We start from the raw sequence: 16,911 nt of genomic DNA, 5'->3' as shown, positions 1-16,911 counted from the left end.
TATTAACCTTTGTTTAGCGTATTGGTGCTTTGGCCAGTGGTATCCTTCTAGAGCCTTCTCTTGAGTGTGGCGCTGTTTCCTTCCTCTTTGACCTTTAACCACTGTAGTCGTCTTTCAGATTCTCCAAGGTTCTCTAAGAATCCTGTTCCTTTCCTCTGGTCGTCTTCTCTCGGTTTGTAATTATACAGAAATAGCATTCGCTTTGCTTGGTTCTGATATGCCTGGGTTTCAGTTACCAGAGTTGAGTTAAAGAAGACCAAGGAACAGGATTCAGATTTCAGTTGGGTCTGTGTTTGGACTGAGTGGCAGTGTTATAAGCTGCTATCTCCACAGCCCGCCACAGGTGTGACAGACACATGTCATGACCAGCAACCGCGTCACTTCTGAGTCTGCCTGTGATCCTCGGTTCCCACCTATTACCGCAGAATAGGTCCTCATGTGGACTCTTCATCTCATAGCTACAAACCCACATGACATTTTACTAAATTGGATGACCAGAAGAGGGAATTGCCCAACAAAGATGAAAGAGCTGCAAAAAACGATGAAGTTGGAGTTGAAATTGGATCAAACATAAATGGAGCTCTAGAAGGAAAAGCTAATGTGAGAATGTCCCTGACACCTTTCACGAGAGGACACATGCAGCCATGGGGCGCCCAGTGAAGGCATTCTTTCTGTATTTTTCTTTTTTTTAAATTAAGATTTTGTTTATTTGAGATAGAGCAGGAGCAGTGGGGACGGACAGAGGGAGAGGGAGAAGCTGAGCAGGGAACCCGATGCAGGGCCTATCCCAGGACCCGGGGGTCATGACCTGAGCCGAAGGCAGCTGCTTAACCAACCGAGCCACCCAGGCACCCCTAGTGAAGGCATTCTTACCAACACAAAGGAGGAGAGCCATGGAAAGAAAAAGATGAAGATGTCCCAGAGTTGGTGATGCAGGCAAAAAATTTCACATTAAAGGCTCAGGCATTTCACACCAAAGACTAAAATGTTCATTCACACTTAGGAGTATGACAATTCACCAAGGCACAGCAAAAAAGCTCAATGTGTAGCAGAAGTTACATGACAAGAAGGCAAGTGCTGTTCAGATATTCTTGATAGGTTTTTACAAAGAAGTAATTGATAGCCTGTTAAATTGGTTTTACTGTTTTTTTTTTCATTTCTGTATATATTTGTAATATTTTAAATGTTTTAAAATTATTCTTTAATTATGAAACATAGGAAAAAATTTACCATTTTAACCATCTTTAAAGTGTATAACTTAGTGGTATTAAGTATAATTATCTTGTACAACTGTAACCACAGTCCATCTCCAGAACTTTTTTCATCTTCTAAACTGAAACTCTGTATCCATTAAACACTAACTCCCTGTTCCTTTCTTCCCTCACCCCCAGTAGCCACCATTCTACTTCTATTCTCCCTGAATTTGACTACTCTAGGTACCTTGTGTAAACGGAATCATACAGTATTTGTTGTTTTGTGACTGGCTTATTTCACTTAGCATAATATCCTCAAGGATCCTCCATGTTGTAGCATGCATCCGGATTTCCTTACTCTTTAAGGCTGAATAATATTCCATTGTATGGGTTTGCCTGGGTGGCTCAGCGGTAAAGCATCTGCCTCTGGCTCAGGTCATGATCCTAGGGTCCTGGGATTGAGTCCTGCATCATGCTCCTTGCTCAGCAGGGTCCTGCTTCTCCCTCTGCCTGCTGCTCCCCCTGCTTGTGTGCTCTGTTAGGTAAATAAATAAAATCTTTAAAAAAAAATTCCACTGTATGTGTGTACTACATTTTGTACATATGTATGGCCTATGTATGTACCACATTTTGTGTATCCATCTATTGATGGACACTTGGGCTGCCTCTACCTTTTGATTATCGTGAATAATGCTGCTAAAATATGGACATGCAAACATGGGTTTGAGGTCCTGATTTGTTCTTTTGGGTATACACTCAGAAGTAGAATTTCTGAATCATATGATAATTCTATTTCTAGAAACGGCCGTGCTGTTTTTCGTAGTGGCTGCACCATTTCACATCCCCACCAACAGTGCCCAAGGACTCTAAGTTCTCTGCATCTTTGCCAACACTTGTTCTTTCTTTTTTTGGTAATAGCCATCTTAATGGGTGTAAGGTGGTATCTCATTTTGTAGCTTTAATTTGCATTTCCCTAATGATTCTGATGTTGAGCTTCTTTTCAAGTGTTTGTTGGTCACTTGTACATCTTCTTTGGTGAAATATCTATTCAAGTCCTTTGCCCATTTTTTAATCCAGCTGTTTGGTTTTTTTGTTGAATTATAGGAATTCTTTGTATATTCTGGATATTAATCCTTACCAGCTATGATTTGCAAACGTTTTCTCCTAATCAGTGGGTTCCAGTTGCCTTTTCACTCCGTTGATGGTGGCCTTTGATGGAGGAATGTTTAATTTTGACATAGTTGGTTTATTTTTTGTTTAATCATTTGTGCTTTTGCTGTTTACATCCTAGAAATCCTTGCCAAATCTAATGATATGTAGCTTTCTCCCAGTGTTTTTCTTCCCTAAGAGTTTCATGGTTTTAGCTCTTAAACTTATATCCAGTTTGAGTTAATTTTTATGTATGGTGTAAGGTAAGCCATTCAACTACTTTTTTTTTTTTTTCGTTTTTTTTTGCTTGTAACTATCTAGTTTTTTCCAGTATTGATTCTTGAAAAGACTCGTTTCTGATTGAATGGTCTTGTCACACTTGTTGAAAATCACTCGACCATATACAGGAGGGTTTATTTCTGGTGTGTTTTATTCCAGCAGTCTATAGGTCTGTCATTGTGCCAGTACCATGTTGTTTTGATTATTGTAGCTTTGTAGTAAGTTTCGGAATCAGCAGTATGAGACCTCCAACTTTATTCTTTTTCCAGATCATTTTAGCTATTCAGGATCCACTGACTTTTCCTTGTGAATTTTAAGGTGAAATTTTCTGTTTGAAAAACATCATTGGGATTTTAATGGAGAGGGCATGGAATCTGTAGATAGCTTTGGGTGGTATTGACATCTCAGCAATATAATTCATGATGAAGGATGCCTTTCCATTACTTGGTTGTCTTCAGTTTCTTTTAGGATGTTTTGTAGGTTTTAGTATGGAATTCCTGACCTCCTTGGTTAAGTTTATTCCTAAATATTTTATTCTGTCTGATGCCATGGTAAGTGGAATTATTTTTGTAATTTCCTTTTCAGATTGTTCATTGTTAATATATAGATATGCAGCTGACTTTTATGTGTTGATTCAGTATCCTGATACTTTGCAGAATTTTATTCTAACATTTTTGTGGTATTTTGGGGATTTTCTACACACTAAGGATAATTTCACTTATCCCTATTTTGGATGCCTTCTGGTACTATGTTGAATGTGTTGTTCAGTCTTTTTTTTTTTTTTTTTTTTTTTGAAGATTTTACTTATTTGTCAGCACAAGGATGTGGGAGAGGCAGGCAGAGCAGGCAGAGGGAGAAGCTGGCTCCCTGCTGAGCAAGGAGCCTGATTGGGCGGGGGGGGGGGGCACTTGATTCCAGGACCCTGGGATCATGACCTAAGCCGAAGGCAGAGGGTTTAACCCACTGAGCCACCCAGGTGCCCCGAGACGGATCGTTTTTTAAGCCCACTCACTTGGCAGGGTAGAGTTTGAACCCAGGGCCCTGGAATTAGGGAAGTGTCAGGGGAGGTGCCTTGAGGATAAGGAGGGAAGTAGCCTGGGGCTCTCAGATGAGGAGTAGCCGCTGACTCAGCATGCTTCATACCCCAGGGCGGGCTGCCCCCTAGCCACACATAGAGATGTGTATTAAAAGCAGTGCTGGAAGCTGATGCCAGTAAAGTAGGTGGAACCATTGAATTTTAGCCCTGCCTCTTGGGCAATAGGGAGCCATTGATGGTTTTTGAGCAGAAGAGTGACAAGATTTTGTTTTAGAAAACTAATTCTGGGGCATACACTAAATCTGGAGGTCAGAAAACAAGTGAGGTAGCAGTCCTCGTTGTAGACCATGTGGGGGCTGTCCAGACTGTGATGATACAGGTGAGAGGTTTTAGGAGGTATAATCAATGGGACCATCTGGCTTTGGTTTAATTTTTGGTTGTTGAGACCATTGAGAATGTTTGGGGTCATTAGCTACATGGTGCTGTCATTGAGAGAGTAGGAATAGAGAAAGAGGAACACACTGGAAGGATTAAGTAATATGCCAGATTGGTAAAGAAACTGTTATAAATTGGGAAATGTTACTCCAAATGTTTTAACTCTCTTGGGAAAGCAATGTGTGTGGTATTGAATATTGGAAAAGGACTTGAGGTAGCTAGTTGACTATAGGGGTGGCCTCTTATCCACTGTGATTGGGCTACTACTGATTCAAATTGGCTTTCTTGCCAAAACTACACCTCAAATGCATTCCTGTGATTTTCAGTATCAGGGGCTTTAGAAGTAGAGCCAGACATTGAAGCCCCAGGGATCTGGGTGGACGCTCCTTAGTTTTTCAAGTGGTTATTACCTCACACTCATTAATCCAAGAGGAATCTTTGTCTTTTTTTTTTTTTTTCAAGAGGAATCTTTATAGTCCTCTGCCTTCATCAGTCTTTTCAAAAACATTAAATTATTTTTCATCCATGTCATACTTCTTTCGTGCCCTTATTTCATCTATTTGCATGATTGCAATGAATTATATCACTGCAGTAATAAAATCAGTAGGTACAAACGTGTTTAGAAACAGTCCCCCAGCGAATCTCAGTAGGCACGAGACGAGAGCCCCCTAGCTTGAGTGTTCAGTAGGTGGGAGGGGGCATCTGTGTTTGCGCCTCTGATGTTGGTTAATCTGGAGATTGGTGGAGTTTCTACTATGTTGTGTATTTTGTGGGCACGCATGTGTATAAAACAATTTTAGACAGCAATTTGAAATAGTAGTACCTTATTTTTCTGGGCTACATTCTAAATTTCTGATTGTTTAGGGCTGTTAAAAAGGAAATGTAGGTTGTAGGAAGCGCTATGCAAAACTGATGTTAGTGGAATTCTCATTAAATATAGTAGCGAAATGCAGTGAATGGAGTTCAAGAAAAAATGGGGGAGAGCTGAGGGACTGTCAAATTACCCAGAGAGGGAAGAGCAGAAGTAATTCTTTTGGAAAAGGAAATTTCGATTTATAGCTGTCATTTCATAATTGATGACTTGTTTGATTCTTAAGACCATCCGTTAAAATGATCATTGCTGCAAAATTAGCCCACCAACTTTCTGGCAGGGCTAAAAGCACGGCTAATTGTAGCTTCTAACAGTCTGCACTGTAGTCCATTATAGCAAAAACTCGGTTATTTCCCTGGATGACGGGATTAGCATTGATTAGCTAGCAGGGAAAAGAACGCTGTTGGCTTTGGAGAGCACTCGGCTCCACTTTGCTGAGAGCCTGTGTGTGATGGGGCTCTAATAATGGCTGAGCAGTATAGAAAGCATCCAGCTAGCGGCTTAGCAGAGTGGAACAGCGTGGGAGAAGGTGCAGGAGTGCTTTTGCTAGCTCAAAAGAGGCCAAGCAAATGTAGGTGCGACAAGTTCTCTGATGCACAGTCCAACGAGAGTCTTGGCCTTTGTTGTTACTAGGTTAGGAATAGCTAGTAATTGTGAAATGTGTTAGTGACTTTTCCCCTCTTCTGTTTCCCTGCTTTGCTTTAGTTATTACAGCAGGGAGGGAAATTAAACCTTTTAATAATTTTAGTGGAAATGTGATACTGTTTTCTCTCTTTAAATCACTGAGTGTTTTAAACATAGGAAAAAATACAGCGTACTATAAAAATGTTGATGTCCTTCACACTCAGAGTTAACCAATATTAATATTTGCTGTATTCACTTCAGATTTGTTTTAGAGAGAGGAAACATGACAGATACAGTTAGGATCCCCTCTGTGTTCCAGCCTAATTCCGGTTTCCCTCTTTCCCTCCCCAGAGGCAATTCGACTGTCCTCAAGTTGTCATGGGTCTCTGCTATCCACATTTACACACTTATTACACATCTCTCTCCATGAACAACATATAGGTTTGTGTTTTTAAATGTCCATCATGAGTATTTTTTGCATTTTTCACCCAATTTTTAAATTTTGGGAGTCTACCCATGTTAATATAGCTATGTAAATTAAGTATAATCATTTCAACTGTCCACCTAGCGTTTCATCATAGATACAGATGATGTACTGATTCATTCCCAGTAACTATTTGGGTGAGTTCCATTTCCTTAGGGTCCTTAACAGTGCTTTAGTGAACAGCTTTGCATACACCCTACCCATGCAAAAACATATAATATGTCTAGAGGTGGAATTGTTTGGAAGGGAGCAGTGTATTGCCAGATCTCTCTCCTGGGAGCTTTACAGGGGCTTACAGATTTCTCTTTAACTGCCTCTCCTTCCCCATATAGAATATCATTTTGATTTTAAGACCTAAAAAAGATTGAAAAAGCAAAAATACTTTTTATATGGATGTGGTATAAATGAGGAGCATGCCTAATGACATGTAGGGTTTCGGGGATTTGTCATTTAGCCAGTCACGTATCGAGCATCTCCCGTGCGCCGAGGCATTGGGGGAGCTCCTGTGAGCAACCCGGCAAGCAGGTACCAAGCCTCTCGAAGGTTCATGTATGCAGCGCCTGCGGGGCAGTATGTCAGTGAGAAAATAAATTCTATGGATGAAATGAGGCATGGTGTCTGTCCTCAAGAAATATAAGAGTCTAGCTGGGGTTCTACAACTTGCATGTAGGAAAGATAGACGTTGATGAAGCAAACCGAGAGGAGTGGGAAATATAACTCACAGAACTAGCTTGAAAATGAAATGGGAGCCGTGTATGTTGGCAAAGAGTGAAATCAAAAACTACTGGGTGACACTAGTTTTTTCTTCCTACCCCCTCCTGTCCACCGTAGCCCTGGATATTTAGAGAAACAAGTTATTATTAGAGCACCTAGTCAAAACACTGGAAAACACGAGGGTGGAAAAACCCCAGAGCCTTCTGAGCGTGGACTGAGCTGGAGACACGGGGACCAAGGTGGGGTTTGTAGGGGGGAGACCAGGGACTCTGGATGTGTCACGGACAGCTGCCAGTCCACCAGTTTGGACCGTGGCTGCTCAGCACGAAGCCACGCACATAGGGGCGTCCCACGTGGTGCCACACTCAGCACTTTCACGTTTCCTGCCCTCCATCTCCTACTCAGAGCTGACGGCAGGCTCAGGGTTGAAGAAGCCACTGAGCCTCTGCACAGCACCTTCTGGAACCCCCTCCCCAGGCTTGTGTTGCCCCAGCCTCTACGTTTCAGCATCTCCTAGGTCAGGATGGTGTCACTTCTGGCCAAAAGTCTTTGATCTCCGGCTGTGGGATTTTTTTTACTTGTGGGTATTTTTACCTATCCCCTTTGACCTATGGGGTGAGACTCCTGTCCTGTATCAGAGGTTGACAGAAGGGTAGTTCAGTGTGTCTGTGTATGAGGCTAATAACCCATCTTGCCAGTTCCGTGGTGGGAAGTCAAGAACCTGGTTTTGGCCTTGGTCACAGACAGTGTGGGTACACCTCCCAGAGAGGCTTCCTGGAGGAAGTAGGATTTTTTTCAGGATTTGGATTGGGGGTGTGAAGAGGGGTGAGGAGAACATGCGGAGTCTGAGAGGAGGAGATCAGCCGTTGTGGAGTGGTTAAGGCCTTGCAGACGGGCAGAGCTGGAGCAGGGCCCCTTGGAAGAAGAAATGAGAACTAAAGCCAGGGAGGGCCCGATGGGTGGTGGTGTGAGAACAGCCTGAGAACAGCAATGGTTTGTCCTGTGCGGTGGGAAGAGGCACTGGTCAAGGACAGACGGCTCCTGGAAGAGTCTCCCAGGCAGCACTGCTTTCCTGGCATTTTGGTGCGGACTGGAGTCTGGGGGAGGCCAGACATGAGAGGTGAGGACCGAGGTGGAGGCTGATGTGATGGAAACAGGGAAGAAAAGGAAAAGACGGGACCCTCTGCTTCCAGACACCTCTGAGAGGATGCGGTGCTAGTGATCGTAGTAGCAAGACAGAAATACTTTGGGGAATGGGATCCTAAATTTGGCTCCGCAAAGCTGGCCTTAATAAATACAAGGATTTTTATTGTTTCAGGTAGAAAAATATTGGCAATGTCTTCAAATTTTCCTTTCCAAAAGGCTTACATTAGAATATAGGGTATACTAATTAGTAAAACTCTCTGCCAGCATTAACAACTAAGCACTTTCTTGAAAAAGAAGTCCTCACCATGTCCCTCTGACTTTTCTACAAAAAATGTGGTTATGGACCCAACAGCATTGGTATCATTTAGCTGCCACCTGTTACAAGGTAGCAGCATCTCAGGCCTCACCCCAGAACACCTGAATGGGAGTCTGCATTTTAAAGGGGGCATTCGAATGCATGGGAAAAAAACACTGCTCCAACACAGTCTAATTGTGACTTAAAAAAAAAAAAAGTGACTTAAATTTTTATGAAAAGTTTTGTTTTTCTCCAAGTGTGTAATAAATGCCAAGAATACCATTTTAAAAGTACTTATAGGATCAGTTCTAGAACCAATGATTTAGTGATAAATCCATATCTGTGCTCAGTCTTTCCACTCTGGAACATCAGCCTCATGTGTTTGGCACATACAGGTGGTCAGAAGATACTTGTAATGTTTTGAAAATGTATATGGATGGATATTAATTAATAATGGAATTTTAGATTACTTTTATATGCACATTTTAAAACCATGCCATATGTTGATTAAATTAAAAGTTTTCAGATTGCAGAGGATATACATGCTTATTTACTGATAATTTAGACAAGAAAGAAAAGTAGGAACAAGAAAAATCACTTTAATTCCCATTACTCACAGATAACATTGTAGGGTTTTTGTGAATGTTTTTACACAGTTAATTAGCACACACTCCTTGGAATTCTGCTTTTTCACCTGTCATGACAGAGTCTCTGGTTTATTGTGGTTACTGTGTACCAAGTTTCAAACGAGGCATTTTATTTTATTTTATTTTATTTTAAGATTTTATTTATTTATTTGACATAGAGAGATCACAAGTAGGCAGAGGCAGGCAGAGAGAGAGGGGGAAGCAGGCTCCCTGCCGAGCAGAGAGCCCGATGTGGGGCTCGATCCCAGGACCCTGAGATCATGACCTGAGCTGAAGGCAGAGGCTTTAACCCTCTGAGCCACCCAGGTGCCCCGAAACGAGGCATTTTAGATACTTATTATGCCCATGTAAGGCGTATCAGAATTTTAAATAATGAAGCGTAGGCTAAAAGTTCATATATCCTGCTTGATGTCACACTTCCAGTCCTTGATCAAATTCACATTTTTAATGGGCCATTTTCTGAAGTCCCTGCTTTTCTCATGCACACAGGAGTGAGCATTTTGGTTATGACTTTTAGGGGGGGGTGCATAAAATGATATTTTGTTAGGTGGATATATTGTAATTTTGTCTAACATTTTTTATTGGTCAGCATTCCAGTATTCTTATTTCTTGATTCTGTTAGCAGACCAAGGTGGGTGCTCCCCTTGGTGAGCTACAAAGACTAGAGGTACAAACACCCGGTGGTGTTCCCTCACAAAGTCATCTTTATTTGCACAAATAAGGAGACCACATGGGTCTAACCCAGGGGTAAGCAGGGTTCAGGGTTGGGGGAGCTCAGGATGAATAGAGTGGATTTTAACATTATAGTGAAGCTGAAGTAACCCTGAGGAGCTTTCCGTCCTCAAATGTTTCTTTTCCTGTCTAGCAATTCGTTAGTTTCTAAAAGGTGAAATGGACAGTTATGCAGAAGCTTCTAGGAGTTTCCTGAGTTCAGGAGGTCATTCCTGAGTTCAGGAGTCAGTGGGTCTTGCTAATGACAACACTATATATAATACTACAGCAGACATCTTTATGTAAAATTACTTTTCTGCATTTCATTTTTCATAGAGTAGACTCTCAGAGCTATTTTTAATTTTCTTGAAAGATGGAGAACTTTCTGAAAGGTTTGCACCAGTTTTCGTTCCCATCAGCCACTGTAATGTGTGTTTGAATGCCTGTGAGCAAAGTAATATGTGCACCATACTACTTCAGGAAAAATCCATTTGAATGTGTTTTAATTTTAAATAGTTTGAATTTTGTGTCTCAAAATTTAGTGGCTATCTGAAATATTTAGCTGTTTCAATGTCAGCTTCTAAATGACATAGAATTTTAGCATAACATTCATACTGTCCTACTCATAGCTTTAGCTTAATAAATTTCACAGTTTAAAATGTGTTGAGCTCAGAATTCTTTTCTTAAATTGTGAGTTTTTTATGAGTTTTTATGAGTTTTTGAGTTTCTCATATTCAACTTTAGTATGTATGTAATACCTTTTTTCTTCTCAGAAGTCATGGCATCTGTATCGTTCTTAGACTTACAGTATTCTCCCCCTCCCTTCTTCCCTTCGTTATTTCTTTTTGTAGCAGGAAGACAGATGGTGCAGAGGAAAGCCTATGTTACCACAACAGCAGCAAAATCAAACGAACTCTTGCGTATATGTAGCTTGATTTGATACCTTTTTTTGGTAATAAGACCCATATTCTTAGAAAAGCAATTGATCAATATTTTATACACTGCCTTTCTTCAGAAAATCTGGAGCGGGGGGTCACTAGCTATTTCCATAATTAGTTCCAATACTGGACTTAAAGGAAATATTTGGTACTTAAGAGAACAGCTGAAGAAGGAAATATCTCCTGGTGTTAATATTTGGAATCATAACAGATCGTTGTAAAATATAATAGCTCTATATTGCAGACAGGACCATTAAAGGAAGGTAAAGAAACGATAGAACAGGAGCTTATTCATTTAGCCATGTTCATTGGATACATTGCCTGCTTGTTTTATCTGCACTGTAGCTTTCCCAGGTATCCTCACAGCAACATTAATCTGGCAGAAAAAACATTTCATTCCACTGAACAGAATCTCTTGTACATAGGTTTGATCTGTGATGTATATCTGTGGTTTTGTGATCTGATAATGTCTCTACTGGAATAGAAATGAATGCAGCTTTATAGTTGGATAATTTGTGCGAGACAAAGAAGTCCGTGAGCTTGATATGTCTACTTTCCCAAATATGTTCTATCATGTTGTGATTTTGAAATACTTGATAAACTCTCAGACACTTGATAGTTGCCTAAGCATTTAAGAACTTGTGTGACTAGCTTTTGTTAAATTCAGTTGAGTTATCTGTTTCTGACTTCATTAAATAGATATGTTTCTATTTGCTGCCCTTCTTCATTTATGCAAGGGGCATATAGTCTCTAGGCAGTCATACTGATAGGAGTGGGAAATTGAAGGTCTTGACCATTCTGATTTGAATTACTTATTTTAAAAAGAGTGATGTGATAGTATTTGAATTAAATGTAAAGTTTTTGTTAAAAACTATAATTGTCTTTCTCTGATTGACTTACTTTGCTTAGCAAAATACCCTCTAGTTCCATCCACATCGTTGCAAATGGCAAGATTTCGGCAAGCTGTTTTTTTTTTTTTTGATGACTACATAATAGTCCATTGTGTGGACTATACATACATATATACATACACATACATATATACCAGCATCTTCTTTATTAAAAGCAGCTTTTTWWWWAAARTAATTTATTTATTTATTTGACAGAGAGATCACAACTAGACAGAGAGGCAGGCAGAGAGAGAGAGAGAGAGGGAAGCAGGCTCCCTGCTGAGCAGAGAGCCTGATGTGGGACTCGATCCCAGGAMCCTGRRATCATGACCYGAGCYGAARGCAGMRGCTTTAACCCACTGAGCCACCCAGGYGCCCSAGTWAAWKYWKYTTCTTAAGTGGACTTTCAGATGCAGGGAAYTCYTTTTAKWMYRKRATCGACTRWAAKTWTSYCTTGAGKTGGMAAAYAKMTTKRKWAYTWYMTAATTRTGSWTTKWCATGAATWYATTYTACAASTRWTTTAAATTTTWAATWATTWAAAATTTAAWMTASTTGTARAATRWATTCATGWMAAWSCAYAATTAKRWARTWMYMAAKMTRTTTKCCMACTSAMGGGAWAMTTWYAGTCGATYMYRKWMTAAAARGARTTCCCTGCATCTGAAAGTCCACTTAAGAARMWRMWTTWASTCGGGCRCCTGGGTGGCTCAGTGGGTTAAAGCYKCTGCYTTCRGCTCRGGTCATGATYYCAGGKTCCTGGGATCGAGTCCCACATCAGGCTCTCTGCTCAGCAGGGAGCCTGCTTCCCTCTCTCTCTCTCTCTCTGCCTGCCTCTCTGTCTAGTTGTGATCTCTCTGTCAAATAAATAAATAAATTMTTTWWWWTAAAAAGCTGCTTTTAATAAAGAAGATGCTGGTATATATGTATGTGTATGTATATATGTATGTATAGTCCACACAATGGACTATTATGTAGTCATCAAAAAAAAAAAAAAACAGCCTGCCGAAATCTTGCCATTTGCAACGATGTGGATGGAACTAGAGGGTATTTTGCTAAGCAAAGTAAGTCAATCAGAGAAAGACAATTATCACATTGTCTCATATGATCTCGCTGATATGAGGAATTTGAGAAACAAGACACAAGATCATAAAGGAAGGGAGGGAACAATGCAACAAGATGAAACCAGAGAGAGAGACAAACCATAAGAGACTCTTAATGTCAGGAAACAAACTGAGGGTTGCCAGGGGGAGGGAAAGTGTGGCTGGGTGATGGACACTGGGGAGGATATGTGCTATGGTGGGTGCTGTGAATTGTGTAAGACTGGTGATTCACAGACCTGTACCCCTGAAGCAGATAATACATTATATGTTAATAAATAAATAATAAAAATAAAAATGAGGATTCTGAAGTTCAATAAAAACCATGCCTTTAGGCTGAGCTGGAAGAAAGATGGCGGCAGCCATGCGGCAGGACTTAGCCCAGCTCATGAATTCGAGCGGCTCTCACAAAGATCTGGCGGGCAAGTACCGTCAGATCCTGGAAAAAGCCGTTCAGTTATCTGGGGCAGAACAACTAGAAGCTTTGAAAGCTTTTGTGGAAGCAATGGTAAATGAGAATGTCAGTCTCGTGATCTCTCGACAGTTGCTAACTGATTTCTGGACACATCTCCCTAACCCGCCTGACAGCACAGCCAAAGAAATCTATCATTTCATCTTGGAAAAGATCCAGCCTAGAGTCATTTCATTTGAGGAGCAGGTTGCGTCAATAAGACAGCATCTTGCATCCGTATATGAGAAAGAAGAAGATTGGAGAAATGCAGCCCAAGTGTTGCTGGGAATTCCTTTGGAAACAGGACAAAAGCAGTACAATGTAGATTATAAACTGGAGACTTACCTGAAGATCACGAGGCTGTATCTGGAAGATGACAATCCCGTCCAGGCAGAGGCTTACATAAATCGAGCATCATTGCTTCAGAATGAATCCACCAATGAGCAGTTACAGATACACTATAAGGTATGCTATGCACGTGTTCTCGATTATAGAAGAAAATTCATTGAAGCTGCTCAAAGGTACAATGAGCTCTCTTACAAGACAATAGTGCACGAAAGTGAAAGACTAGAGGCCTTAAAACATGCTTGGCACTGTACCATCTTGGCATCAGCAGAACAGCAGCGTTCTCGGATGCTAGCCACTCTTTTTAAGGATGAAAGGTGCCAGCAACTTCCTGCTTATGGGATCCTAGAGAAAATGTACCTAGACAGGATCATCAGAGGAAATCAACTTCAAGAGTTTGCTGCCATGTTAATGCCTCACCAAAAAGCCACTACCGCTGATGGTTCTAGCATCTTGGACAGAGCTGTTATTGAACATAATTTGTTGTCTGCAAGCAAATTATATAATAATATCACCTTTGAAGAACTTGGAGCTCTTTTAGAGATCCCTGCAGCTAAGGCAGAAAAAATAGCATCACAAATGATAACAGAAGGACGTATGAATGGATTTATTGATCAGATTGATGGAATAGTTCATTTTGAAACACGGGAAGCCCTGCCAACGTGGGACAAACAGATCCAGTCCCTTTGTTTCCAAGTGAATAACCTGCTGGAGAAGATCAGTCAGACGGCGCCCGAGTGGGCAGCGCAGGTCATGGAGGCGCAGATGGCCCAGTGAGCGCGCGACGGCTTTCACTGAGTTGCTCGGATGAATTTCACGGTCTACCCACAGCATTTGCATCATGACCTTACGTATTTCAATCCCTTTTATGCTGGATTCCATTTAAAGAAGACATTGTTAGAACAGGAAGCGCAAGCGTTTAAAAACCTGTAGTTCCCATACATTCAGGGTCTCTGTGTCCAAGCTAACTCAAAAGTTTTGAAAGCTTTTTCTTTAAACGGAGTAAGTGAAATATCCCTGGCTAAAAAGTTTGCGATTTGTGATAACTTTGTAGTCATGTAAAACTTAAAGTGCTTTGTGCCTCTCCAAATGTGGTAATTCTAATAAATGAAGACGTGAGCCAAATAAAAGTAGTACTTTGTTTTTTAAAAAACAAAAACAAACAAAAAAACCATGCCTTTATAATGCCACCATAAACAATTCGCAGAATCCTACAGGTGAACGTTTCAAGAAATACACTTGTAGAACGATTTTTTTAAGGAGAATTAACAATAAGCAAATTACTTTAAGCATTTTGTATACTCCTGAAACTATGCAACAGTTAATGCTGTTTTCAGAAGTAACTTCTTAGGCATGGAAAAGGTTTTTTCTTTATCTAGACTAATTCATTATTTGTTAACTTCGTTCAGTAAATATTCATCTTTTACCTGCTCTATGGTAGGCACTACTTAATTTCTTCATTCAGTAGAATAGCTTTACAACATAAAAAGAAGTAATCTCACCTATCACACAGCCACTCTCTCTGCCACCTTTTAGTTGCTCCTTTGTCCTGCCACCCATTCATTCTCTCTCTCATTCATTCATTCAAGTATGCCTCGAGGGCATTCTGGATGCCATCCTCTGTGCTGGGCACCATTCAGGTGTGAAAAGCAGCAATAGTGTGTGAGCAGTGCTCTGGGGGCGAAGGCCAAGCAGCAGCACGCGCCCAGAGCTGGAAGGCTCCAGCCTGATGTGAGGGACCAGGAAGGGAGGTCTGCAACCAGTACTTTTTGGACCAAAGCCTGGAGGATGAGCAGTTGCTCAGTGAGGACAGAGGTAGAAGGTCAGTGACTCATGCGGGGGAACCCCGTGTGCCAAAGCCCACAGCAAGAGAACATGATCTTCCCTTCTCATTGTTTGCATTTTGACTTGGAAATTTTACAGGATAAAGTAATAATGGAAAAGGAAATAAAATGGGAACCTTTTGTATTTCCCCTGTCTTGTCTCAAGACAAAATGCTTTTGTTGAAGTATATTTGATGTTCAGTATTATATTTCAGGTGGAGAATGTAGTGATTCAACAACTATATATATATATTTTTGAAGTGCTCACCATGATAAATGATAAATCACCTGTCACCAGACAATATTGTTGGCTGTATTTCCTGTGCTGTACTTTTTATTCCTGTGGCTTACGTTAGAACTGTTCATTTTTTCCTCTTACTCCCCTTCACTTACGCCTCCACTGCCCTCCCCTCTGGCGACCACCGGTTTGTTCTCTGTATTTGAGAATTTGTTCTGTTTGTCCATTTGTTTTGTTCTTCAGATTCCACATATGAGTGAAATCATATGGTATTTTTTTTTCTGTCTGATTTATCTCACTTAGTGTAATGTTTTCTGGATTCATCTTGCACATGGCGAGATCTCATTCTTTTTTATAGCTGAGTCATATTCCATGTGTATGTGTGTGTGTGTGTGTGTGTGTGTGTGTGTGCACGCACGCATGCACATGCCACATCTTCCTTATTCACTCACCTGTCAGTGGGCACTCAGGTTAGTTGCTTCCATATCTGGGCTATTGTCAGTAGTGCTGCAGTAAAAATAGGAGCGCACGTAACTCTTGAATTGGTGCTTTTGTTTTATCTGGATAAATACCAAGAAGTGGAGTTACTGGGTTGTATGGTATTTCTCTTTTTAATTTTTTGGGGAACCGCCATACTGTTTTCCACTGTGGCTGCACCAATTTATGTTCCCACCAGCAGTGCACAGGGGTTCCCATTTATCCACATCCCTGCTGACACTTGTGTTTTCTTTTTGATATTAGCCATTCTGACTAGTGTGTGGTGAGCTCTCACTGTGGTTTTGATTTGCGTTTCCCGGATGGTTAGTTATGTTGAGCATCTTTTCATGTGTCTCTCTTGGCCCTTTGTGCTCTTTGAAAAATATCCAGAGTCTCTGTCCATTTTTTATTTGGATTATTATTTATTTTTTTGGTGTTGAGTTGTAGGAGTTCTTTATATATTTTTGCTATTCACCCCTTATTGGATGTAACCTTTGCAAATATCTTCTCCCCTTAAGTAGGTTGCCTTTTTGTTTGCCGATGGTTTTCTTTTCTTATTTTGGTGTAGTCCCAGTTGTTTATTTTTGCTTTTGTTTTCATAGCCTGAGGCGACTGAGCCAGAAAAATATTGCAAAGGCCTAAAGATTACTGCCTATATTTTCTTCGAGGAGTTTAATGGTTTCAGGTCTTACATTTAGGTCTTTAGTCCATTTTGAGTTTATTTTTGTGTACGGTATAACAAAGCGGCCTGGTTTTGTTGTTTTGCATGTTGCAAGACAAACTTTCTTTTTATTTTCTAAATATCAGCTTCCTAAATAGTCTGTCATATTAATTCTAACTCAGGAAAGCATTTGGAAATTAAAAGATGGGGACTCAGGGCCAGATTGGTGTCTCTGGCTCTTATTTAGCTTTTTTTTTTTTTTCCCCTTTTGCAGGCTTTCCTCCTCTCATCTCATGGGCCTTGCCAGCTGAGTGCTGGGCCACCATTTGGGGCTCTGAGGGAGGTGCTCTCAGCAGTCCGGCCTCAGACTCCCCAGCCTCCAATCCAGCTGAAACCTCTGTGTCCTCTGC

At 40.7% G+C, this 16,911-nt stretch overlaps 2 protein-coding genes across 3 annotated transcripts in view; both read left to right on the top strand.

The window, feature by feature from the left end:
• The window catches only part of TTC39C (tetratricopeptide repeat domain 39C), a 106,059-nt gene that overhangs the window by 15,122 nt on the left and 74,026 nt on the right, over positions 1-16,911 (top strand). The gene's annotated exons all lie outside the window — the stretch shown is intronic.
• Positions 12,849-14,433, top strand: LOC116868931 (COP9 signalosome complex subunit 4-like). 2 transcript variants are annotated; one of them, XM_032859752.1, is made up of 2 exons: positions 12,849-13,860; positions 13,934-14,002. In XM_032859752.1, the coding sequence occupies exons 1-2, from the start codon at positions 12,859-12,861 to the stop codon at positions 14,000-14,002; spliced, it is 1,071 nt and encodes a 356-aa protein (XP_032715643.1). In that variant the 5' UTR covers positions 12,849-12,858. The 2 variants fall into 2 exon arrangements, with proteins under 2 accessions (XP_032715643.1, XP_032715642.1); XM_032859751.1 differs by having other exon boundaries at positions 12,849-14,433.

Source organism: Lontra canadensis, unplaced genomic scaffold (genome assembly GCF_010015895.1).
Source record: "Lontra canadensis isolate GAN:19392208 unplaced genomic scaffold, GSC_riverotter_1.0 scaffold17, whole genome shotgun sequence".
In the NCBI taxonomy this organism is placed as follows: domain Eukaryota; kingdom Metazoa; phylum Chordata; class Mammalia; order Carnivora; family Mustelidae; genus Lontra; species Lontra canadensis.
The sequence above is the reverse complement of the archived record's forward strand: the minus strand, read 5'-3'. Positions and strand labels throughout refer to the sequence as shown.